General features: G+C 41.2%; 2 protein-coding genes and 1 pseudogene across 2 annotated transcripts in view; 1 reads left to right on the forward strand and 2 right to left on the reverse strand.

The window, feature by feature from the left end:
* The window catches only part of LOC124861450, a 700,723-nt pseudogene that overhangs the window by 47,651 nt on the left and 627,226 nt on the right, over positions 1-25,846 (forward strand).
* Positions 5,153-15,459, reverse strand: LOC124861503 (gastrula zinc finger protein XlCGF57.1-like). The gene is made up of 2 exons (XM_047355304.1): positions 15,062-15,459; positions 5,153-6,846 (listed from the first exon to the last, which is right to left on the reverse strand). The coding sequence occupies exons 1-2, from the start codon at positions 15,198-15,200 to the stop codon at positions 5,300-5,302; spliced, it is 1,686 nt and encodes a 561-aa protein (XP_047211260.1). The 5' UTR covers positions 15,201-15,459; the 3' UTR covers positions 5,153-5,299.
* The window catches only part of LOC124861410 (NACHT, LRR and PYD domains-containing protein 4E-like), a 41,325-nt gene continuing 36,511 nt past the window's right edge, over positions 21,033-25,846 (reverse strand). Inside the window, exons 10-12 of the mRNA XM_047355157.1 lie at positions 23,986-24,147; positions 22,473-22,516; positions 21,033-22,324 (exon numbers count right to left, since the gene is read on the reverse strand). Coding sequence (XP_047211113.1) covers positions 21,795-22,324; positions 22,473-22,516; positions 23,986-24,147 — 736 coding nt within the window. The 3' untranslated portion in view covers positions 21,033-21,794. The remainder of the gene's footprint in view (positions 22,325-22,472; positions 22,517-23,985; positions 24,148-25,846) is intronic.

A 25,846-nucleotide genomic window follows, 5' to 3' on the forward strand; every position in this document is an offset into this window, starting at 1 on the left:
CTAGGCTTCATTTTCACAACTCACATATTTTAGACAATAGGCAGACCAACCTGCATTCAAATGCCACAAATGTTAGAGATCCAATGTGTTGATTGTGCTATTAAGTGTAAAAAGAACATAATTATACAGATTGTTGAAACTTCCTTGTTTTCTAAACGTTTTTAATGAAGTCAAAGCCCCAGAAACACCTTAAATTTGTACACTGATTTAAACTCAATTCAATGATCCCTCTTGATATTGTAGTTCTAGCTGCACGAAGTGAGTTGACTGACTGGTTGATTGAATGATTGATTGGTTGCATGATTGAGTGATTGAATTACATTTCCTCCAGAGATATTAAGAGAAGATGAAGAGAAGCAAAGATCTTCAGAGCTTCTTCAGCTTCTACCAGCAGCAGCACAAAGGTCCACACAAGCCAGCAGCCTGGTGATGAAGATGATGAGCCGTCCACTCCCCCAATACAGGATGGTAGGTTATGCATGGAGAGTTTGAATTACAGTTACAACTTTCTGAAATACGACACACACAATTAAAACAGTTGACAAATGTGAAGACAGAAGAACAAGGTGTGTGTGTGTGTGTGTGTGTCATTTTAAACCATCCTTGTATTCCCACAGTTGACCAGCAACACTTAGAGGAGGAAACTGGTTGTGAACCAACATTGTCTGGAGCTCCACCTACTAAGCAGGTATGTCAGGTTCAGATGTAATTCATGAACATGTTACTTGAAGTTGTTGTGTTCTCTCTCTCATACTTGAGTTCATTTACTATAAAAAACAAAAGATTGTCTAATTGTGTTTGATATTTCTATGTGAATACATAGAAAACGTCAGACCTAAACATAGAAAATCTCAATAGAATATCAAGAACAATATGTGACACTAATCTCTCCACATTCAGTCTGTTTAATGGTTGTTGTTTTTACTGCTTCAGGCGACACTGATGACAGAGATCCTCCTAATGTTGTACCTGCTGCTCCACCTGGACCGTACGGTATGTTGGGACATTTTATCTTTCAGTTCACACAGCATTATGATTTCCTTCTTTCATTTTAAGTAACATTGAAATATGGATCACATTTTCAATTTGTAACTTGTCATTTTGAATAAAACCTTGTAAAAACTGAAGCAAGTGCTTATCACGATTCTTTATATTTTACAGACATTTCACCGTCCAGAGCAGCAGGTCCTCGTCTCAGCATTTTCCCACAAACCCTGCAAGGCGACAGGAAGAGGTCCTTCAAAGGCGAGTGTTACAAACAGCACCCATGGCTTGAGTCTCACAAAGTAAAAACTCTGCCTACTGATTTGTGTGCAGACATTTTTCTTTGCTAAATACTCAAGCATCTGCATTTACTTCATCTATGGGATTCTGGAACTGGAAAAAGGCGATGGATTTAAAGTACATGAAAGGTCAAAGGGTCATGTCAATGCCATGTTTGCATGGGGTGAGCACAAGAAGGCAGCACTAACCGATTCTTCAATATGTGATGCTCTCAATGAAGCATATAAACAGAAAATAAAAGAGAATGGAAAATATATTAAAACAGTGGCTGAAGTGCTCCTTTTGACTGCAACACAAAACAACGAGGTCACCGTGAGACAGAGGAGGCAGCTAACAGAGGAAACTTCTTAGAAATATTAGAAATGATTGCAAAGCATGACCCAGTGGTAGAGAAAATAATGAAAGGAAAGCAGAATGCAACACACCCTCCATTTCTGCTACCTGTGTGACCCCTTCTCTTTTCCAATGGTTATAATCAGTCTGACAGAGAGAGGTATCCCAATCATTGTGGTTTTTAGTATAACAATGACCATCAGTGGGACCCTTTGTGGGGTTCCTTGAGACGACATTGTTGTAAATAAGCGCCATTTAACTAAATAATCTGAACTGAAACTATCTGTGTAGTTATGCTGCTATAGGCTTAGGCTGCTGGAGGAAATAATAACCACTTTCACCGTCTTCGCTACATTCTCACACTACTCTCCAATTTTGCATTATTTGCTGTTATTTCAGCTTTTAACTTTGTTCTCTCTTTTCTCTTCCTAGAAGCTACACCTGGCCTGACTCTGTGTCTACCTGTGACACATTTCTGGAGAGGGGAATTGTCCGAGCTTCTGCTGGTAACAACTTAATGCTCACCCTCTACCGATGATCCACATAGCCCTGTCTTTTAGTGTTTAACCCTTTCTCTCTCCTAGACATGGAAATTGACTGAACTTTTACTGTAACTAATTATATGTGCTCTCTTTCAGACTCTAACCTTGAAAACTGGCTCAGAGTTTATCTGTTCTTTCTTTCTAGGTGAAATGACTAAAGGAGCTACATCCATTAACATTTACTTTTCCTTCCCATAGAAAGTACTCCTTGATCAGTGCTTCTTTGTTCTCTGTGTCTCTGCTCTGTTCTCTCTAACCCCCAGTCGGTCGTGACAGATGGCCGCTCACACTGAGCCCGGTTCTGGTTCTGCTGGAGGTTTCTTCCTGTTAAAAGGGAGTTTTTCCTCTCCACTGTCGCTACATGCATGCTCAGTATGAGGGATTGCTGCAAAGTCAACGCCAGTGACTGTCCACTGTCTCTACAGTGGACGATCAGGCCATGCTCACTGAGCTGCACAAACAGCTCCTGGAGATGCACCATGTGTTCCTCCGCAGAAGGACAAGGCACCAGGATATTATCCAAATAGACAAACAAAAACAGCATGCCCTGCAGTAACGAGTCCATGATTCGCTGGAACGTCTGTGTAGCACCTTTAAGGCCAAACGGGATCCGTAAAAACTCAAAAAGACTTAAAGGAGCGATAACTGCAGTTTTGGGTACATTTAACTGATGGTTTTGTTGTCCGATGAACTAACCCTTCCCTCCTACTTCCCTATTTCTAAGGGGATTGCTCAATCCAGTTCTCCATCCAACGGTTCCGGACTTCCCTAAACCTGGATGGTCTTACTTAGCAGGTTTACTGGAAAATCTGTTTAAGCTGGTGTCGGGAAATGACACGCCTAACCTCTAACAGCCTGCATCCAAAAGTCTCACCCTTCTTCAACTGGTAGGCTGGACAACTGAGTAGTCCACAGCAGTCATCCACTCCTCGACAGTTACTTCTGTTAACGGCGGCTCATTACCTATTTTACAACTTTCAATTGGTATATGGGTTAGGTTGATTTTAGTGGCTCAGCACGAGCCCCTAGGGCATTGTTTTAACAAGTTTGGCTTAAGGCAACCTATAAAAACCTCCTAAAATCATTTGGAACCAGGCAACAAGACTTTTTACCACCAACGAAAAACCCAAAAATAAGGAGACTCAAATAATTGACTGTCCACAATAAATCTAGAATTTTATATGCTTTATTTAATTAGTAATGCTTTTGCAGGTGCCAGTAACAGATTAACAATCAGCAAAACTTAAAAAAATTGAATAATAGAAATAAATAAATCAACTTAACCTATCTTACCCTAAAGCTGAAACTGGTAAGGCTGAAGAGGCTTTGGAGACGGAGGTTCACCATGGATCCGACTGGAATGATTTCTTCAATAGGCAACAAGTGATTGTTTTCTTGGATGAGAGGCAAATCTTCAGTTTTCTTCCTCTACGTGGACAGGCGCTGATGCTCGGGGTTTCAATGGTAAAGTTGAAAAAAAAAAAATTTTCAATTTAAAAAACGGAAACTTTGTTGGCATATGTTTCAAAAGTCGGTAGCTTCCAGAGCCTGAATAGTTGTAGGAAACCTTTGAGGTGTAATTGAGGTTGGTTCAAGATTTCCAGAAGCCTGAAACTTAGAGCAATCAGTTGTTCACTGACCAAGTTCATTTCAATTGTCTTGGTAAAAATGCAACAGATGAAATTCAGATTCTCAATTCTGAGTTGCAGCTCTTCTCAGGGCACACGGGTTGATCCTCTCTATAATGCAGAATTGTCAGCGGGGCTGCGTCTCCGGTCTTCTGATTCATCTGTAGCTTCTTTCTTTGTCCCATCTTGTTCGCTGGTCTTCTGCGAGGAAACAACCCCGTTTCTTTCTTTGGCAGTTTTTATAGTGCAGATAGCCTCACTGCTCATCCCCTGTTGCTGGGCAAGCTATCCAATCATTGAGTTACATGGTTGCCGTGATTTTTTGTTGCTGTCTCTTGGCCTCCGTAGACAGAGTCATAAACAGCCCCCAGCTGGCTCCCTGTGTTATGACTTTTGCCTGTTTTTTGACTTTCATGACTGCCGCTCCCATCCTGGTCCGATGACCTTTGCCTGTTTTTTTGACCTTCATGACTGATGAAAAACAGTATGAAACTGGCTTCTCGTTTTTCGCTCCCATGCTTGTTATGACTTGAGCTTGCTCGTTGACCTTCCATCCATGCCCAGTTCCCGTGAGCTGGCTCTGCCCCTCCCGTCCTAATGTTATGTCTCTGCCGCCTCTGGCTCCCAAGCCATAGTGCCCTCCTTATCTGCTCAGCCTCAAGCTTTCTAACACAGTATTTATCTGCTTCTTGCTCTCATACCAGTTACAGCTAAAAAAAAAAACATCACTTCATTTTTATTCATACATCACAATTGATTAACATTACCCCTCTTCATTACATTTAATAATTGTAGAAAAATAGAAAATCATCATACATGTTGCTGTGATTATACTTGTAGTTTTACACTTCTGAAAAAGATAAGACAGTCACAGTTAATGTGTGACTTTTCACTTTAAAACTGTATTATAATCTTAACTGAGAAAAAGCTTGTTTATGCTCGAAAAACCTCCAACGTGACAGAATTACAACAATTCTGCAAAGATTAGTGGACCAAAATTCCTCCGCAGGGCTGTAAAAGACTCATTGCATGTTATAGCAAACGGTTTATTGCAGTTGTTGCTGTTGAGGGTTAGCCCAACCAGTTGTTAGGTTTAGGTGGCAAACACTTTTTCACCACCACTATCTGGTGAATAGCCACTCCCAGGCAAACTAAATAAGCGAGCTGCTGCTGCTTTTCAGCACAAGCAACTGGGACTTACACGAATCTGCCACTATTGGCTAGCTAAACTGATAACAGATGTGGAAAAACATTGCTTCCCGGGACGTACGCAATATGGTGTAAAGAGGGTCTTAAATTATGCTTAAATCTTTTCTACAATCATAACCAGCAAAGGGTTTATCTTTTATTTCATCAGAAAAAGTGTCTCTCCAGTTTGGATTCTTTTGTGTATGTTTAAAGATGACTTGAAGGCAAAGAAGTTGCCACAAGCATCTGAACCAAATGTTTTTTTTCTCTCCTGTGTGGATTTGTCATGTGTTTGTATAAATATGATTTTGAAGCAAAACTTTTTCAACATGCATCACAACCAAAGGGTTTGTCTCCTGTGTGAATTCTCATGTGCCTGTTCAAAACTGACTTGTAGACAAATCTTTTTCCACATGCATCACAACTAAAAGGTTTATATCCTGTGTGAATTCTCATGTGTCTGTTTAATTGTGACTTGAAGACAAATCTTTTTCCACATGCATCACAACCAAAGGGTTTGTCTCCTGTGTGAATTCTCATGTGCCTGTTCAAAACTGACTTGTAGACAAATCTTTTTCCACATGCATCACAACTAAAAGGTTCATCTCCTGTGTGAATTCTCATGTGTGTATTTAATTCTGACTTGTAGTAAAATCTTTTCCCACATGCATCACAACCAAAAGGTTTATATCCTGTGTGGATTCTCATGTGTTTATCTAAAGTTGACATCTGCACAAATCTTTTCCCACATGCATCACAACCAAAAGGTTTATCTCCTGTGTGAATTCTCATGTGTTTATCTAAAGTTGACTTCTGCACAAAGCTTTTTCCACATACATCACAAGGAAAGGGTTTGTCTCCTGTGTGGATTCTCATGTGTGTGTTTAATTGTGACTTGAAGACAAATCTTTTTCCACATACATCACAAGCAAAGGGTTTGTCTCCTTTGTGAATTCTCAAGTGCCTGTTTAAAGCTGACTTGTAGACAAATCTTTTTCCACAAGCATCACAAACAAAAGGTTTGTCTCCTGTGTGGATTCTCATGTGTGTGTTTAATTTTGACTTGGAGGAAAATCTTTTTCCACATGCATCACAAATAAAAGGTTTCTCCCCAGTATGGACTTTTGTGTGTCGTTTTAAATTATATTTCCTGGTAAAACCTTGACCACACTCACCACAATTAAATGTTTTACTACCTTTCTGGACATTTGTCAGTGAATCTATAATTTTCTTTTCTCTGAAACAAATCTCATTACCAGAACAATCTGAAGACGTTAATCTTGGATGACATGTCATGTGACTCTGAAGAGAGCGTCTGTTAGCAAATTTTCCTCCACACTCAGAGCAGCTCAAAGATTTGTTGACAGTGTTTCTGCCTGATCCTGAAGTCCTGCTCTCCTTCCAATCCTCCTCACTGTCTTCAGTTTCAGAGTCTGATAAGTGTTTAAGCTCAGATTTATGATGCTTCACATCATCATCCTCTTCATCATCTTCACCGTCTTTAGTCTCTAAATAGTTGGAAGAGCCTCCATGAGTATTTAGATCTGGGTTTATGCTGATTTCTGCTGTTCCACAGTCCTCTTCTTTAATTTCTGCTTTTATCTGGTCAGTTGAGATACTTCTTGGAAGATCTCTGTCGTCTGTGTGGTGTTGATGAAGCTGAGAGAACAGAGGTTTCTCTTCATCCTCTTCACTCTTCATATTAACAACAGTTACTGGAAACCTGGTATCATCAGTCTCCTCCTTCACATTCAGTTGTTCTCCATCCTGGCTGGTCCAGATTCTTTCACTTTCCTCTTTTATGTGGAGGAGCTCCAGTTCCTGCTGGTCCATATCAGGACTCTGTTCTTCAGGAGCCTCTTCTTTAAAATCTGCAGACATAATTGAAACACTTTATATGCATAATGAACAACTTTACCTTGACAATGTTACAAAGATGATAAAGATCAGAACTAGATAAACAATCTGAAATACACTCACCAGCCACTTTATTTAGGTACACCAGTCCAACTGCTCGTTAACACAAATTTCTAATCAGCCAATCACATGGCAGCAACTCAATGCATTTCGGCATGTAGACATGGTCGATATTATCTGCTGCAGTTCAAACCGAGCATCCGAATGGGGAAGAAAGGTGATTTAGGTGACATTGAATGTGGCATAGTTGTTGGTGCCAGACAGGCTGGTCTGAGTATTTTAGAAACTGCTGATCTGCTGGAATTTTCACGCCCTACCATCTCTAGGGTTTACAGAGAATGGTCCGAAAAAGAGAAAATATCCAGTGAGCAGCAGTTCAGTGGGCGCAAATGCCTTATTGATGCCAGAGGTCAGAGGAGAATGGCCAGACTGGTTCGAGCCGATAGAAAGGAAACAGTAACTCAAATAACCACTCGTTACAACCAAGGCATGCAGAAGAGCATCTCTGAACCTACAACACGTCGAACCTTGAGGCGGATGGGCTACAAGAGCAGAAGACCACACCAGGTGCCACTCATTTCAGTTAAGAACAGAAAACTGAGGGTACAATTGGTACAGGCTCAACAAAATTGGACAATAGAAGACTGGAAAAACGTTGCCTGGTCTGATGAGTCTCGATTTCAGCTGCGACATTCGGACATTAGGGTCAGAATTTGACTTCAACAACATGAAAGCATGGATCCATCCTGCCTTGTATCAACGGTTCAGGCTGGTGGTGGTGGTGTAATGGTGTGGGGGATATTTTCTTGGCACACTTTGGACCCCTTGGTACCAATTGAGCATCGTGTCAATGCCACAGCCTACCTGAGTATTGTTGCTGACCATATAACTTTATGACCACAGTGTACCCATCTTCTGATGGTTACTTCCGGCAGGATAGCGTGCCATGTCATAAAGTATGAATCATCTCAGATTGGTTTCTTGAACATGACAATGAGTTCACTGTACTCAAATGACCTCCACAGTCACCAGACCTCAATCCAATAGAGCATCTTTGGGATGTGGTGGAACAGGAGATTCGCATCATGGATGCAGGCGACAAATCTGCAGCATCTGTGTGATGCTGTCATGTCAATATGGACCAAACTCTTTGAGGAATGTTTCCAGTACCTTGTTGAATCTACGCCACCAAGGATTAAGACAGTTCTGAAGCCAAAAGGGGGTCCAACCCGGAAGTAGCAAGGTGTACCTAATAAAGTGGCCAGTGAGTGTATGTCAAAACATGCGACTCAGATGTTAGAGATGTGCTACTACTTCTAGCGTCACTGTGAGTAACCATGTTCACAAGAAAAATGAAACACTGATTTTAGTTTTGTCAAAGTGCTCTTACTGTTCATACTTCACATAGAAAATTCAAATTTTTTTTACAACAATTTGTCCTCTAATATTTACTGTGACCTCCAAGATTTTGTTCCCTACAGACATTCAATTACGTCCCTCAAAATCTATAAAATGTTGGTCATTGTTTTTCATTCCTTGGATAAATATCTGGTAAGATGTTTGTTGTTGTAGAGCAGTTGTGTCCACATTTGTGACACATGGAAAACAAATGACCAGCATGTAATTGTCCCTCTGAATCTTGTGTGCAAAGCAGCCCTGCAACTACTGTCATTGGCCTTATGTATTTTATATAATAAGGTCAGGTCAGAGGGCATGTTTTAACTCATAATGAACCCCGGACGCTGTTTCAGGCACACATGAACATTTTTTTGGTCATAACACTGGTACAATCACACAGAAATTTACAGTTTTTTAAAGCTTTTCAAGGTTCTACCCTGACACAAGCTGAGCCTAACCCAGCCACAGGACCTTTGGCTCTAGAGGTAGGTCCTGTCTAAATTTCATCAGAAATTTTCTAGTTTTAATTATTATGTATTTTATAACTTTTATGTTCATACTTCAGAGTATGATACTACTTTGTAACACACTTTAAAACAACCACAGCTGCAACAAAGTAGAAGTAAGGATCAAGGATCAAGAATCTTTATTGTCATTATGTCACCATAATGAAATTCTTGTTGAGGCTTGGCTCCAAAGACATACATGAATTGCACAGACTTAATTGAACAAACACTTACAAAAATTAAGGACATATTTTGCAAGATATAAAACACCTTGAACACACTTTAGTTTGACACTTGTAGAATTCTCCAACTTTCTCATTAAGAGGCGGGGTACACCCTGGACAGGTCGCCAGTCCATCGCAAGACAACAAACAACCATGCACACACCTTTTCACAATTCAGAGTCCAATTAACCTAATAGTCATGTTCTTGGACTGTAGGAGGAAGCCGGAGTACCCGGAGAGAACCCACGCATGCACGGAGAGAACATGTAAACTCCATGCAGAAAGAACCCCGGCCGGGAGTCGAGCTCAGGACCTTCTTGCTGCAAGGCAACAGTGCTATTAACTGCGTCACCGTGCAGCCTACAAAGTTCAAATGAAATTAATTTTAAAATTAAATGAAATACTGTAAGAAACAAAAGGTAAGAAAGTGAGTGAGGTTTAATTATTCAACTTCTTTGCCAGTGTGGTGGAACAAAAATTATTCAACAAAGGAAGTTCCTCAGTTTTATTAATTTAGCCTTGCAAGGGAGAAGCGGTCTTCCAGCATCAGCCATGTGCCTAGGAGCCGTGCTGTAACTGTTCTGATCAGACAAAGGAAAAGCTTCACTTTATCACGGCATTTCAAGGTCAAAACCCTCTTGGATCCTAGGTCTCCTTAGGAGAGGCTGAGGTGGGAACTTTTGTAATTCTTCACTCAGACATGTTGGTTACTCTGCATCAAGTTCCTCCTTTAATCTTGTGTGTCATAGACACAGAATCATTGGCATAACTAAAACTAGGCCACAGAGTTCGATTCTAGCTTCCTTCTGCCATATGTCCATGTGCCCCTGGGCAAGGCATTTAACCTCAAGTTGCCTACCGATCTGCATGTTGGTGTATGAATGTTTTAATACACATTGTGTGAATGTGGCTCTAGTGTCAAGCGCTTTGAGTAGTCTGTATGACTGGGAAGGAACTATATAGGTTCAGTCCATTTGCCCTGAACCCTGACATAAATAATACAGCATCGAGGACCAGCACTTCGGATTTCAGGTTTCAGCTGTTAAGAGCAGACCGTAACACTGACTTATTGGGAAAAAAGCGAGGACACAGGATCTGATTTTATAAAAACAAAAGTTGGTGCAGAGATATCAAAGTGTGAAGAAGACATGTAGTCCTGACCTGGAGTCATTTATCATAAACTGTAAACCGTTTTATTCACCAAGGGAGTTCTCCTCCTGGTTGGTGTTTATATTCCACCTGAAGGCTCCATCAATGAGGCAGAAAGTCATCTAGCTGTGCAGATAACAGATGTGGAGAAAAAACATCCTGACTGTCTCATCATTGTTCTTGGGGATTTTAACAGAGCAAACCTCATCAATGAACTTCCCAAATACAGACAGCACATTAAGTGTCCCACCAGAGAAAAACATTCTGGAAAACTGATACACAATTATAAAGGATGCATATCACGCAGTCACCAGGGCTGCTTTGAGACTTTCTGACCACCTTCTGGTCCATCTCATCCCAACCTACAGGCAGAAATTAAAAACTTCCAAACCAGTTGTTCGGACTTGTTAAGAAGTGGACTGATGAGTCAAAGCAGATGTTACAGGCCTGCTTTGACAGCGCAGATTGGACTGCTTTTGAAACTTCAGCCACAGACTTAAACCAACTCACTGATGTGATGACATCATACATCAGCTTCTGGGAGGACATGTGTGTGCAGACCAAGACCTTCTACACTTACAATAACAGCAAACCTCGGTTCCCTTCAGATCTGACGACACTGCACACAAAGAAGGTAGCAGCACACAGCAGTAGAGATCAAGCCCTATGGACGTCATGACGCTTTGCACTCTGGGATTGCTGCCATCATTTTGTCGGTGGAAACACCGGCATCGCTAACAGAAGCTACCAGTGAAAGCAATGGATCGTAAGTAGAGCAAGTCACGGATTCCGTACCAAAACAATCTAAACAGCATTTGGAGACAGCGATACCTCAAAAAGAAATCTGGTCAGTTAACAGGTTCGACCCATACAAACACAGCGAGTGGACCAGCAACTTAAATGAGCTTCTAGAAGTAAAGTTACCCAACGTGTTTGGTTGCCTTGTATGTGGAGTGAGTGCAGTTCCGAAATTACATGTCCCAGAAAGCTCAACTGCAGTTTACCAACGGAAGGGTGCAGGATCTTCAGATTTACTGAGTAAGTCACCTCAACACTGTTGTTCTCACTAAGGTACATGCAGATAACCTGTACACAAAAACATGTCTCCCAAACAACGTTTCTTAGCCCACTACACGCTTGGTGCCAGTGCAATGCTAAACAGTCATGTTAAGTGTTGTTTCTGTTGATCCATATTAGCAATCTGAACAGTTACCTCCATGGAGGCAGTAGTGGCAGAGTTTTCCTCCCTGGTAGCTGGTTAGACATATGAAGCTTAGCAGCTTATGTGCAGCTTTTTAGCTAAGAAAAATGATTTAAATATTACTACATGAAACTTACCTGAGTGGAAACGCAGAGAACACACCAACATGTGTCGTGTAATGTTGGTGAAGGTGATGTTAGGTCGCCTAATAGCTGCCAGCCAGCTCTGACTGCTGAGCTCCGTAGTTTTTCTTCCACTTTGGAAAACTGAAAAAACTCTATCCATTTGGAATCCCCTTTCCTTTACGGCCATGAAAATGACTGTGGCAGTTACAGACGCAACAAAACATTCCCATTTTAACAAAACAGCGCCGATCCAACTAAATGCCCGCTACTACTTATGTCTTCCACCGCTATTTCCAAACTGCACGGCATCACATTCCCAACCCCTATAAGCAGGCCAGGAACAAACTGACCAAGAAGATCAAGGCAGCAAAGACAAACTATGGTGGAAAATTAGAAAAAAACTTCTCACATGGAAGCACCACTGCTGTCTGGACTGGCTTGAAAAGCCTGACCGCCTACAGGACCCCCTCCTCTTTTGAGCTACTGGTGTTGAAGCACCTGAAGGACCCCTCGCAGTTTGCCTACCAGGCAAACAGGTCGGCAGGTGATGCAATCAACATGGGACTATATTTCATCCCTCAACACCTCGACCACCCAGGGATGTAAGCCAGAATCCTGTTTGTGGGCTTCAGCTCGGCGTTCAATCTACATTTCAACCTACACGAATGCCTGCACCTCAGCAGATCCGTCTGTGAAACGCCTGAAGTTTGCAGAAGACACCACTGTTATTGGCCTGATCCAGGATGATGACGAGTCTGCATACAGACAGGAGGTAGACCAGCTGGGACACTGGTGTGGTCAGAACCACAAGGCTGTAGAGATGTTAGTGGACTTTTGGAGATCAGCTCCCTACACACCCCTCCTCACCATCCTCTAAAACACTGTATCAACTGTGGACCACTTCGGGTTCCTAGGAACCACAGTTTCTCAAAACCTGAGATGGTCCTCACACATAGACAGCGTTCGGAATAAGGCCCAGCAGAGACCGTCTTCCTGAGGCAACTCAAGAAGTACAACCTTTCCCAGAAGCTGTTGGTCATCTTCTCCACTGCCATTATTCAGTCTGTCCTGTCTTCCTCCATCTCAGTGTGGTTTGGATCATCCACAAAACAGGACAGGTCCAGACTGCAACGAATAATCAGGTCTGCAGAGAGGATCATCAGGGCTGACCTTCCCTCCATCCAGGACTTATACAGGTCTAGGGTCATGAAAAAGCTGATAAAATTTCTGCAGATTCAACTCACCCTGCAAACAAGCTGTTTAGACTTTTACCATCAGGTGGCGCTACAGAGCAATGCCTGCTGAAACCAGCCACCACAGCCAGTTTCTTTCCCCAGGATGTTGCTCTGATGAACACTGGAAAGGCAGAGTCACAGAAAAAACAAATTTCACCCATACTTGGACTGTTTAACCGAAGTCAAACTCCTTGTTAGTCACACAAACAAAGTCCCAAACTATCATCAAGCTTTGGACCCACTGGCTAATAGATCCTGTTCCCCTTTGCTTTTAGCCTGGGACAAGGAACACATCAACAGATTCTGAGCAGCACTTTGGTAACAATATCACAAACTAATCCTAATATCTGCTGGGAGCCAGAGTGAAGAATATAAAACCGGTGCAATATGACTTCATTAATATGATTTTCTGCAGACACCAAAACAGGACCATCGACACCGGGCCATAACTCCTCCCACTGGAGCAGAGGTTTCCTTTAGCTGCTGAATGTAGGAGAGAGGTCTTCCCCATGGATGTAATGTTATTATCAGCAGCAATAAAACTAGAATCAATAATCCTGCCACACCTGCAATTTGTGACTTTTATAGACTTAATAGAAACTCCATGTAGAGGTGAAACTTTAACAGTTTCTAAGGAGGTTTGTCAAAGTGGAGTTCAGTGTTTTGTTGCTTCAGAGGCAAAGAAGGTAAGACAGCTCCTGGTTGGATTAAAACCCATGTTTGAAGCATGAATGTTCACTTTAAAACTGTATTAAAATCTTAACTGAGGAAAAGCTTGTTCATGTTAAAAAACCCTCCAACGTGGCAGAATTACAACAATTCTGCAAAGATGAGTGGACTAAAACTCCTCCACAGGGCAGTAAAAGACTCATTGCATGTTATCACAAACACTTTATTGCAGTTGTTGCTGTTGAGGGTTAGTCCAACCAGTTATTAGGTTTAGGAGAAGATCACTTTTTCACACCACTATCTACCTGGTGGATATCCACTCCCTGGGGAACTAAACAAGCAAGCTGCTCCTCCTAAGCACGAGAAACTGGGACTTCCACGACTCTGCCACCATTAGCTAGCTAACCTGATAACAGACAATGGAAGAACAAACACCAAGACTCCAGCATCATTGTTTTCTGGGACTATAACAGCAGAGGGCGGATGGATGTTTAGGTAAATGTTACCGATCATTTGTTGTTACTGAGGTGGACTGCTAGGCCATATCACTCAGCCCTACGCTATATGATGTAAAAGAGTCTTAAATTATGCTTAAATTGTTTCCACAATCATAACCAGTAGGGGCTTTTCTTTACTGTAAATTCTAGTGTGTTTGTTTAGGTATGAATTAGGTTTTTACCACATTTATCACATCCAAAAAGTTTCCAGTTCGGATCCTTGTGTGTTTGTTTAAAGATGACTTGAAGGAAAAACTTTTACCACAAGCATCTCAACCAATGGGTTTTTCTCTCCTGTGTGGATTTGTCATGTGTTTGTATGAATATGATTTTAAAGCAAAACGTTTTCCACACACAAGCAAATTATTCTGTGTGGATTCTCATGTGTATTTTTAATTGTGACTTCTAGGCAAATCTTTTTCCACATGCATCACAGCTAAAGGGTTTGTCTCCTGTGTGTCTAACTTTAACTTACAGCTGCCTGTCTTGTGTGCCTTTAAAAGCTTTTGTGGGCTTCTGAAGGCAGGCTCAGAAGCTTCACTTTAGGAAGTTAAAACTCTCCTTTTATTTTATTTTTGTCAAAAACCTGAAACTAAGGAAGCTTAGATAGCTTTTATTCAAAAACCAACAACACCCGGCTTAATGTCGCTTCCCCTTTCCCTGGCTGAGCTGGGTTGCAACATTTAATGGGGGCTCGTCCTGGATCTTAATGTAATCCTGGTGACTGAACCAAAAAAAGTAAAAAATATACACACGGCCACCGGCCGTAACAACGCAGCTCCTCTCTTGGGATGAACGAGACAAGTTTAACTCCCTTAACAGACCTGTTGTTACTAAATCATTTCAAGGCAGGAGGAAGCATAAAGCTTTGATTATAAAAAAACAACTAAAGGTTTTATTAAATCCCCTTTATTACATTAATAACACAAACATATCTTGGTGCCACTACCAGCCACTAGGGGGCAATATTCTTCCCAAACCAAACAAGGAGAACTAGTTGATTGTGGAGGTGTTATGGTGTAGTTAGTTTTGTTGATTGAGGTGGGTGCAGATGAGAGTTAAAATCTGGTAATTCAGCAGATAAACTGACCGACAATCAGGCCCCCAAGCACTAACTGCTATTTTTTTTAAAATAGTGTTGGCATGAAGAAGGAAACATCCAAACCTAATCTGGGCTGGAAAACATCATCCATCATCTGGTGTCTCTTCCTCTGCTGCGTCCTGCCGCTGTTTGAGCTCCTGCTTCCCTCCAGTTTCTTTGACCAGATGTTCCTCAAGCTGCTGGACTTCTTTCCAGAGTTCATCAACTGCTGCTGCTGCAGCTCTCTTACAGCTTTATCAACACTCCCGCTTCTGGGCTGCTGACGAACAGAGAACAAAGGATGAAGAACCCGGAAGAGATCCACGTGTTTGGGAAGAGGGGGCGGGGCCAGCGGAACCGGAAATCATGACTAAATGTATTATTGTTTTCCACACCTCAAGGAGAATAAAGTAGTGTCTGTACTTCCACATAGAAAACGCAATCTTCCCTCCAGACCCGCCATTGTTGCATCTTACATCTGCTAGTTTACCTGAGCAGGGCTGCTGGGGGCGTTTCTGTGTAAACTGAACTCTGCCTCTGATTGGCTTACCTTGAAAGCCTCTTCTACCTTCTTCTTCTTTTATATACATCTGAAGGAAGCATTACCGCCACCAACTGGTAAGGAGTGTGGACCACATGACATCTGTACATACTTATACATACCCCTACATACACTAAATCCTACAACTTACACTGTTTTAAAAAATAAAACATTAGCTGCTTCTATTATAGCATTACATATAGAAGGATTAAATTCATCAATACTACCATTTATTTCCAGTTTTTTGTAGTTTTATTTCACTATTATTCCTAAAAGATTCCCAATTTGCAGATCTAAAGCACCATTTTTTCATCCCATTTATACAATATTTTTCTATATGTAGTTTTACTTCAGTTATAATAGGGAAGTGATCACTTCCTATAGTTGTTTTATTGATTACTTTCCATTAACACCTGCTAGAGAATCTGAAACTAATGTTAAATCAATTTCTGACACTGTATTTTCTCTCAAATTAATTGTTGTTCCACTCCCATCATTTAAAACTACCAAATATTTCACATCCATTATTTCTTCAATTACACCCCCATTTTGATCATTATGATCACTCCATAGTGAGCTATGTCCATTAAAATCCCCACAAATCACTTTATCCTCTAAATACTTCCCAAGTTCCTCCATTAGATCTAAAGAAAGTCTTTTACATGGATTAGAAAAATGTGTTATTTTAACTTTCCCAATTTTTGTCCAGATTTCAATAATAATATATTCTAACTCTTTTCCTTTAGGTCAAACTCTAAATTGAATCCCCTTTTTAATGAATATTATACATCCTCCTCCTGATGATCTGTCTCTATCTCTTCTAATGCTTTCATATCCTTTGATAACAAAATCAAGATTTGGTTTTAGCCAAGTTTCCTGAATTTATATAATATCTAATTCTTCTTTAAAATCTTTAATAAATCCTTTAAACTGTTGCCCATTTGAAATTAGACTTCTATCATTCCATTGTAAGACGATCAATTTGTTCTTTCTTCCAGTCCTCCTACCCTCCCTTCTTCCCCTAATCTCTTATTTATGTGCTCCCATGATATATCCTTAATACTGAAAAACCTCTCTGCTCCTTTCACGATTATTTTGATTTTCTCTGTCTTGTGCTTAACTTGATCTGTACAATTAATTACATCAGCAATAAACAGCATAATCTTTTCAAATGTCAGTACTGTGTCTGATCTAATCTGCCTTTGCTCTGGTGTTGGACTCAGCTGAACTTTTCCTGGAACATCTTTTGGTTTCTTCACTCTTTTTGCAGCTTCTGCATAACTTCTATTATTAATGACTTCAACTTGTTCAATTTCCACTGCTTTTCTCCTTACTTCACATCCTCCATGAGTCACCCTGTGTTGCCCTCCACAGTTCCAACAAGTATCCTTTCCATTTTTACATTCATCATACCCATGCTCCCCTCCACACTTTGGACATCTTTGTTTCCCCTTACATGCTGCTGCGATATGTCCATATCTCTGGCATTTATAACATCTTAGAGGAGGAGGAATGTATGGCCTAACAGGAAAACACATACACCCTACTTTTATTCTTTCAGGAAGAGTAGCTGCTTGAAACTCCAACATCACCTAAAGACTTTCTACTCTTTTTCCTTCAACTGTTCTCATCAGTCTTTTTCTTTTGTTTATTTCACTTCCATAGAATCATATTGAACTAATTCAACTTTAACTGTCCTTTTATTTGGTTTTGTCTCTAAACTTTAAACCAACTCTTTATTTTCCTCTCCAGGCTGCAGAGTCTGCTGATATAAACATGCATCATGCATTCATGTTTTTCCTGATAAACTGTGTAAAATAATGTGCACTACATGTGGCATCCCTGCTACTTCACACTTTGAGCTTGTTAAATGTTTGAAGCTAAATATTTCTAGAATAAAAGACATCATCTGGCAGATTTGCTCAGATTGCTTCAAAACTCTTCCATGATGAAGAGCATTAGTGAAAACGAAGACTGGTCATAGTTGGAAAGTGTTTTAGCTGTGATCAAATAGCTCCGTCTGTTAGAGGATCTCCTGTAGTCTGTAGGGTCGGTTCTCTGAAGGTTCCTGAGGACCAACAAGCTGACAAGGAAATGGATCCATAAAAAGTTTGAGACACAAGAGTGTCGACCTGTTGTTGGAGATGATGATCTCAGAGTGGAAAGTTTGAACCATGTTTCATGTATCATGTGTGACCTGGTAGATCAAGGTGTTGGTTAGTATGAACTGCATGGGCTTCATCTAAAACCAACTGTGTCAGGGTTTAAACGCAGCAAACTGGAGGAAGGACAGACAGGGTATGAAACACAGAAAACATCTGATTCATGGAGACACTGATCAAGAATGATGATATCTGTGCAGCGTCCCAACTCAGTTACCTTCTGCCACAACTAATCTGTCCACTAGAGGGAGCACAGATACTTCCACAGGTTCTGCTTCAAACTTAAAGATGAAATAACTGCATTCAGTGTTATTTGACTACTTTGTTAAATCTTTGAATAAAGAAATGTCTGTTTTTATTTCCTTGTTTTCCTTCAAATAGTTTTAAGAAGCAACGTCCAGCTTTCTGACTCAATAACTCATTTTATTAAGAATTGGAGGATAAAGAAACCAAACACTGACAAACACATTTAACACGACTAAAACAAGATGAAATGCTGAAGGAAAGAACTCAGTGTGTCAAGTTCATTTTTCATGATGTGTTTTTAATCAAATATTTAGACTGAAAATAAAACAAGTCAAATAAAACAACAGCAACAAATTTCAACCCACTGCTCCAAAAGTGAGAGCTGTAAAAAACGACAGCATGAATAAAAGCAAATAAAAACAGAAGGTTACAGTAAACACACATAAAATGATTCCTTGGCTGCTGATATAGAAATGACCTGTTACTGGATACAAATTCACATTTACCTTCAGAAAGTTCAACCATGTTTTCCAGCTGGAGCCAAACACTGTTGAGCTGGATGTCACCTGTGCTGAAAGCCAGCAGATAACCAAACCCCAGCATGATTTCAATGTGTGAGAACATAATAGAAGGGGAGGAAGGGAGGGAATAAAGCTCAGACAGCATGGGATCAAAGTCTGTGGTGACATTAACTTGAGTCCAACTGTGGAAATAAAAAGATAAAAGTCCAGAAAAGACAACAAACCTGAATGAGCCAACAGCTCAGTGTGATAGACTAAAGTACTGAGAACATCTAGTGTCCTAGTTCAAGTCCTCAACTGACCAAAGAGCTTATATTAATAGATCTTTACCATAAATTATGTTGAGACTATGTTCAACTTGACATTAGTTAGTAAAGTTGAAAGAAAATTCGCATTAGTTGATAAACCAGCTGCTGTCAGCTCCATCCATCACATTAAGCCAATAGGTCAGAGGTCATGACTGAAAGGCTTTAGGGTACAATAGCAAAGTGTCTGGTTGGATAGCTTAAGGTGTTTGCTCAGCGATCATCAACATGGAGGTCATTGGATCAAGACTGAGAAGATCCATGTTTTTAAAAACCAAAACTGAATAATTTGAGAGAACTTTGAAGAACATTTCAAAGAGTTGAACCAGTGTGAGTCAATAGCTCAACATGATGGACCGTAGGGTGGAGAACCTCAGAGTCTGTATTTTGAGGAGTTCAGGGATGAAAAATAAAAGTTGAAAAGCACCAAGAGAAGAGAGATGAGAGGGGAGCAGACCTGATGGTGTGGAGGAACTGTCTGTGACCAGAAGATGCCAGTGGTGGAGTTCCTGGGTTCAAGTCCTGCCTGAGCTACGACCTGGAGAGAAGATCTAGTCCTGCTGCAGAGAGTGGGTGAGGGGGCCGTGTCTCCTCCCTGGCTTCTCAGGAGGTAAATGGAGGAGGTTATGATCTTCTAAACAACACAGGATCAATATTTTATTACACACTCTGGATCTTCTGCACTGACACACTTTCACTGCTTGGACCTGATTGCTTTTGGCTGAACTGATACCAGTGACATTAAACCTGAAACTGGATTAAAATCACTGGGAATGTGGAGATCTACTGGGAGAACAAGAACAACTTTGGACCTGAGTAGAACCTGCTGCTGCTTTCTTTCTTTAGCTTCTGGATCTTCTCAATCAAAATGCCTTCAAAGCTGGATTCAAATCTAATTTTCTTACATGGAGACTCTAAAACAGATCATCCAGATTGGTTCAACACCAACATCTGATCTGAGTTTCAGCAGCAACTTACAAAACATCTCAGCATCAGCATCTGGAGAACAACATGCTAAATTCAGCTAAACTGCTGAAAGAAGTTCAACCAACCTTCAGAAACTCAACATCACAACTGAACACAAGTCTCTGAAGACAGTCAAACATCTTCAAGCAGTTCAAACCTGTTAGCATGTTCTCCTCCACATGCTAACACCAACATGTTGTGAAAGTTCTTCAGCAAACAGATCAAACTCCAAAGCTGAGCTAGAAGAACCTTGGATCTAAATGACCTCAGTTAGTGTTTCAATGCAACAAACTTTCATTTGAATCCAACATTTAAACCAATCTCATTGAGCTCATCCAGAAGCTGGAGAACCAAAGCAACAGTTTTCAGGTCTCCTAACATCTAAACCTTCTCCTCTTCACTCACCATCTGAACTCCACATTCACAGTCACATTAATACAGTTACAGATTTAAAGTCACTGATTGATATCAAAGTGTAGTTACCCAAATGTTGGCTCCATGTGCTTCCTCCATCCAAACCAGCTCAGGTGAAAGGTCAGACTGTCAAACAGGAAGTAAAGGCTTCCACTTCCTTTTATAGGGCGGGGCCAGGCAGCCTCCACTAACAGGGTGGGGTGATGTAGTTTGAAATCACTCCAGATGACAATCATCGTCTCTCTTGTGATCCACTAACAGGATGGTATTCTCTCTAGTTTCTTCAGGATGATCCAAGCATCAGTTGGAGATAGATCTGGACTGCAGGCGTGTTTCTCAACAACAAATCAGAACAGGAACCCAAAGAGACCCAGAAAATGGTTCCTCTGTCTTCCTGTCCATCAGATATGTGTCTCCTTCTGATACCTTTAAAAGTCAGATGTTAATCTGCTGCCAGAAGAACCTGGAGGAACAAAGTTATCTTCATGTTTTGAGCTTTTCTTCCATTTATTTATTCCAACAATTCCTGCTGGAAGACAGCCTCCCCTACCCCTGCAGTGGGACTGGTTTCTGCTGATCCAGGTTCTGATGTAGGCAGGACTCGAATTAATAGAACCTGAACAACAAACTTGACATCATTTTATAAAGTTGGTCCAGTGGACCCAATCAGAACCTAGACTTTGGTGAGGTAGATCCAACCCTGACTCTGTGATGGACTGGTGACCTGTCCAGTGTGTCCTCAGCCTGTAGTCCATTAATGACATCTGGGACAGACACCCCCTCCTCCTCTTTTGGGACTAAAGGTCAAATGAGTATTTGCAGGAGACTGAGACTGGCTGAGTCCATCACTGTTTTAACCTTTTAGACATATTTGATGTTCTGTAAAATAACAGTCAGAAAACTGGTAGCAAATACTGTTTTATTCTCCAATATTTACATTTCCATCATCTGCAGTTCAGCCACAGATAGTCTGGAATTCTTCTTCTTTTAGGAACAGTCTCATCAGAAGTCATATTGTGAACTGATCTGGCTCATTAAAACATAGCAGATACTAACAGTGAGGAACTGAACAACCACCTGGGCAGTTAAAACAGCAGCTCCACTCACGTCATCATTTTTCATCACAAATCAGTTCCAGAAACCCTGAACTTCACAGCCCACAGATCCTGAGGAGGCAGCCTGTTTATCTGGGACTGAAGTACAAAACTGTTCAGATCAGATGAAGAAAAACTACATTAGTGACACAAACAAGAAACATGACAGAAGAGATTGGAGATAGAAATGTTAAAACTTCTTCTGATGGAGATATTAAGAGCCAGGATCAAACATTTACTGGAAGAGACGTAAAGAACCAGTAAAGAACCAGTAAAGAACCAACTCCAGTAGCAGTCTTGGTATAGCACTGGAAGCACATTGGAGGAAAATCCCTAAATGAAGCTTCGACTGGAAACAGAACCAAACCTTTGGATCCTGGAATAATCCCAGCTTCCATCTTTAAAGGACTGGAAGAGGACGAAGTTTACAAGAAATCTTTTCCAAGAGTTTCAGAAAGAAACCGACTGAATATGAAAATGTTTCTGAGTGAAAGAGACAGACATGTAGAGACTGAACTATCTGTTCAACAGTGAGAATGTTTCTCTGACAGGAGGAGACTCTTTAGACTCAACACAGAAACACGGAGGAACCAGACCAGAACCAGAATCCAGGATAAAGAGGTTCAGTGAATGTGGTGTTGAAGGTGTGGAGGTGGATCAGTGAGTCAGAGGAGACTCTGTAGAAGGACAGAATGCCAGCAGGACAGTCCACATACACTGCTACTCTGTTAGAGATGGACGAAGAGGAGGAGGAGGAGGATACTGATGCTTTCTTCTTATTGTGCCAGACAGAGTAACCATCATCAGAGCAGCTCAGACTCCAGGACTGATCATTAAATCCAAACAAACAGTCATCACTGTATCCTTTCCTCCTGATTCTTCTGTAACTCACTGATATAAAAACATCTCCTTTCCATCCGACCTCCCAGTAACAGCGACCAGTCAGACCATCACTACACAGCAGCTGAGGAACATCAAATCTGTCTGGATGATCAGGATATGACTGAAGCTTCTCCACATGTGTCACCTTCCTGTTGTCTTCAGACAGTTGGAGGTTTCTGTTCACTGTGTTTGTGTCGATTGAGAGCTGACAGGAATCTGATGGAGAGAACAAACACAATCCAGCTGCAGTTATTGATCATTTATTGACACTTTGATGATGACTCCTGAATGAGTGATGGACAGTTTGAAGATGGTTGAATGTGAGCTGCTTTGTTGTCATGAATCAAATGAAAAACACACTTACACTTCCTCAGACCTGGTTTCAACCATCGGACTCCATCAGGCTCCCTGAAAGGAGGAGGAGGGTCAGACCATCAGTCTCTTTCAGCAGCAAACATGGACATTGTAATAGATCAGATCAGATTCCACTCTGACATGCTGCTGGAAGAACTGGATCTGGGTCATTTGGACTCTGTGACCTGCTGCATACGTTGTCTGGTCCATTGTGGGAGGAACCAGACTGATAGAGCAGAATCAACCAAGACAACATGACGCAGCCTGTACTGTCTGTCAGTTGCTAACAATGAACTATGCTGTATAAAGCTTCTCATGACTGAGGAACCTTGGCTCATGTCTGGGTCAGCCAAGCTGCAGTCAGCCGGGCCTCTGGACCCAATTCTCTTCATTTTCTACTTTTTACATTATACTGATGATATGGGAGACAGTCAAGCAGGTTTTTCAGCATCTATCAGCTCTGCTGCCTGGACAAGATGAGCTGCAGCAGCTTCATCTGCTCAAAGATCTTCATCAAAGAGTCCTGACCTGTCTGAGACTTGAACTATTAAAGTCCTCTGCTATGATAGGAGCAGCATCCAGGTGACTGTTCTGATCTTCACTGAGCTCATCATGTAGTGCAGTCAAAGCTAGATCTTTATCTGCCTGAGGTGGAATATAGACAGCTGTGTTAGTTACTGATGGAAACGTTCTGATCCAGAAGGATGGTCAGAGCAGGTCAACTGATGGACAGATGCTCCAGATGTGCTAAATCAGAATGGGAAAGTCCTGATGTTCTCACCATCAAACCATCTGTTATTAGATATGACACACACTCCACCACCTGGTGATGTTCCTGCCTTTGCTGTTCTGTCCACCCAGTGCAGGGTAAAACAATTGGACCGTATCATGGTGAGGTCCAGAACCACTGGGGTTCTCCATGTCTCAGAGAAGCAGACAAGGTTAACCTTAAATTGGTGGAGTTTTGACTAGTTTTATAGACCACCAACATGGGGCTCGGTGTAGCAGACCTGGCGGCAGGCTCGTGCGGCCCCAGAGGTTAAAATCTCTGATGTTCTACTGTAACTTTACTCTGGACACAGATAATCCAGTTTGATGTCTAGAAGCGGTGACTATTTGTGCTTTGTTTTTGAAGTGAGGTGTACCTCTGGAGGCCATCTTGAGTCTACAGACTTTCCAGGAATTGGTGAGTAGATGGTTCTATAAGGTCCAAAAGAATCAATGTTCTGTAAGTAGTCAGAACTAAAGTGTTTGGTTAGAAAAGTGAACTTAAAGAGACGTTCCATAAAACCAGAGTCGGGTCAGAGGGACCAGGACAGCGTTTTATCTTGGTCCCACATGATTCTAAATAAGACAATGAAACAGATGATGAACTAACTGCTGTCTGTTCCAGCTGAGAAACTAACAACTCAGAAGGATTTTCCAGAAAATCATCAACTTAGCATTTAAACCATTTTAATTTGTGAAACGGAGAATACTGTTCCTCATTAAAACCCAGAAGAACCAGTTTGATGAATCTTCACCTGAATATTTCCAGTGTACAGTCTGAACTAGACAGCAACTTCTCCCCTGAATCTTGTAGGTTGTTGTTCTGCAGGTCAACTTCTCTCAGACAGCAGGACTGGGAGCTAAGAACTGATGACAGAACTTCACAAGTTCTCCTTGAGAGGTTACAGGATCTAAGTCTGAGAGACAAAATGAAACAAGTCAGAAGAAGAACAAACCGATGTTATTTGGACATAAAAAAACTTTGTCTCAATCCATGAACAGTTAGGATGATCAAAGTTTGCTCAGATAAAAATATTGGGTTGGTATTTATGTTGCACTGTTACGACCCCTGCAGGACCCTTGTGTCATACCCACAGTGGCTGTGTACAGGTGTTTTTGTTGTGTTGTGCTGTTTTTCTCCTCTCTTACAGGGTGTGACTGACAGGTGTAGCTAAGCAGCTGTTTCTCGTCAAGCCCTATCAACAGGGCTTTTTAAGGAGCAGGAACCTTGCTGGAAGATTTGTACATAAATCATCATTATGTCTAACTCTGACATTTCTTTGGTCCTTTGAGCCAGATCACAGGTTTTTCCCATTCAGAGGAGCCCGGTGCCTGACTGAGGGTTAAGTCTGCATGCAGCCTCCAGCACGTCTGGGGAACTAAAATCCTCCACAGTGAATTCTGTGTGGGTAACCGCTCCCTGGGGCGTGGGACTCCGGACTGTGGACCAACGTGATCCCGAACAGAGGGTGTGATTGAACGCACGAGGTAAAAAGTTAAACCTAGGTAAAACGCAGGCAGAGAGGCCTGGCGTCCGCGGTAAAAAGAGTAAAAATGATAAATAAATCTTGGCTAAGGTTTAGAGGCTCCAGTTGCCTCCTTAAGGAGCACAGAAGCCGCCAGTGACACCATGATAAAATGCAAAAGATTAATTTTACAGGGAAATAATTCCATATCAGATTTTGTGCATTTTTGTTTTTTTTTCCTCTTTGAGAGAAGTTAAATTTCAGCTCTGTGAAACGACCTTGACACAGGAAATGCAGCTGCCTGAAAACAAAGATAAAACTTCTGCAAACAGCAGAAGCCTGTCTCTGCTGAGAGCTCTAATGAAGATTGTAACTCTACCCTGCATGTGTCAAACTCAAGGTCCGCGGGCCATTACCCGGGCCACAGATGTTTATGTGATTCTCTAGAAGTAGAGCCTTTAATATGGTGATTGTGTGCTTGAATGTTATTTTGTCAATCAATAAGCAGTTTTGTCTACATTCTGCCACAATCTGCCTTTTGAAAATGTTTTGGATCTTTATCTTTATGTATACAAAATCAAAAATTGGCTAAAGTCTGTAGATACAAAATTAACCTGTATTGAAGCTCTAACTAAGTTTATTTAATCTGAGATCCTCTCCAAATGCAACAGTATATGTCAGTCTACGTGAGATACTAACAACTTCACCTACTGGTATAATATAAAGATCTGATTGAATATTTAAAACAACTGACTAAAACAATGATGAAAGTTTTTCAACAGGTGATGCTCATCCAGAAGGAAGACAGTGTTCCTAGGAAATTCAGCTCATTCATTAACAATCAGTTTTTCTCCTATAGGTGGAAGACATAACCTCACACTGAGTGGAAGTTTTGCTGACTAATCTTAGGCTGGATCTATGAAACATTATGAGCACAGACCAAACGGCCAAGGTTCTGACTGACCTATGAACCTCACTGACCTGACAATGATAACCTGACACTTCTCCACACTGGACGAACCGGATAAACAACACCTTTAACGTGGACCCCATTAACACCACCTTATTGGTTCTGGGTGGAATAAAAAAGAATTGAAGCGTTCAAAATAGACCTAGTGGAAACACAAGGGTTATGAGGAAACGATGTGCA

The sequence above is a fragment of the Girardinichthys multiradiatus genome, chromosome 24 (genome assembly GCF_021462225.1).
Source record: "Girardinichthys multiradiatus isolate DD_20200921_A chromosome 24, DD_fGirMul_XY1, whole genome shotgun sequence".
Lineage (NCBI taxonomy): Eukaryota > Metazoa > Chordata > Actinopteri > Cyprinodontiformes > Goodeidae > Girardinichthys > Girardinichthys multiradiatus.

Excerpts from the sequence above, each read along its gene's own strand:
- LOC124861503 (XM_047355304.1), bottom strand. The coding sequence starts at position 15,200 with ATGAACTCTGGAAAGAAGTCCAGCAGCTTGAGGAACATCTGGTCAAAG. Across the intron at positions 6,847-15,061 it reads TGTTTTCCAGCCCAGATTAG|ATTTTAAAGAAGAGGCTCCT; the intron begins GTTTGGATGTTT and ends TTATGTCTGCAG.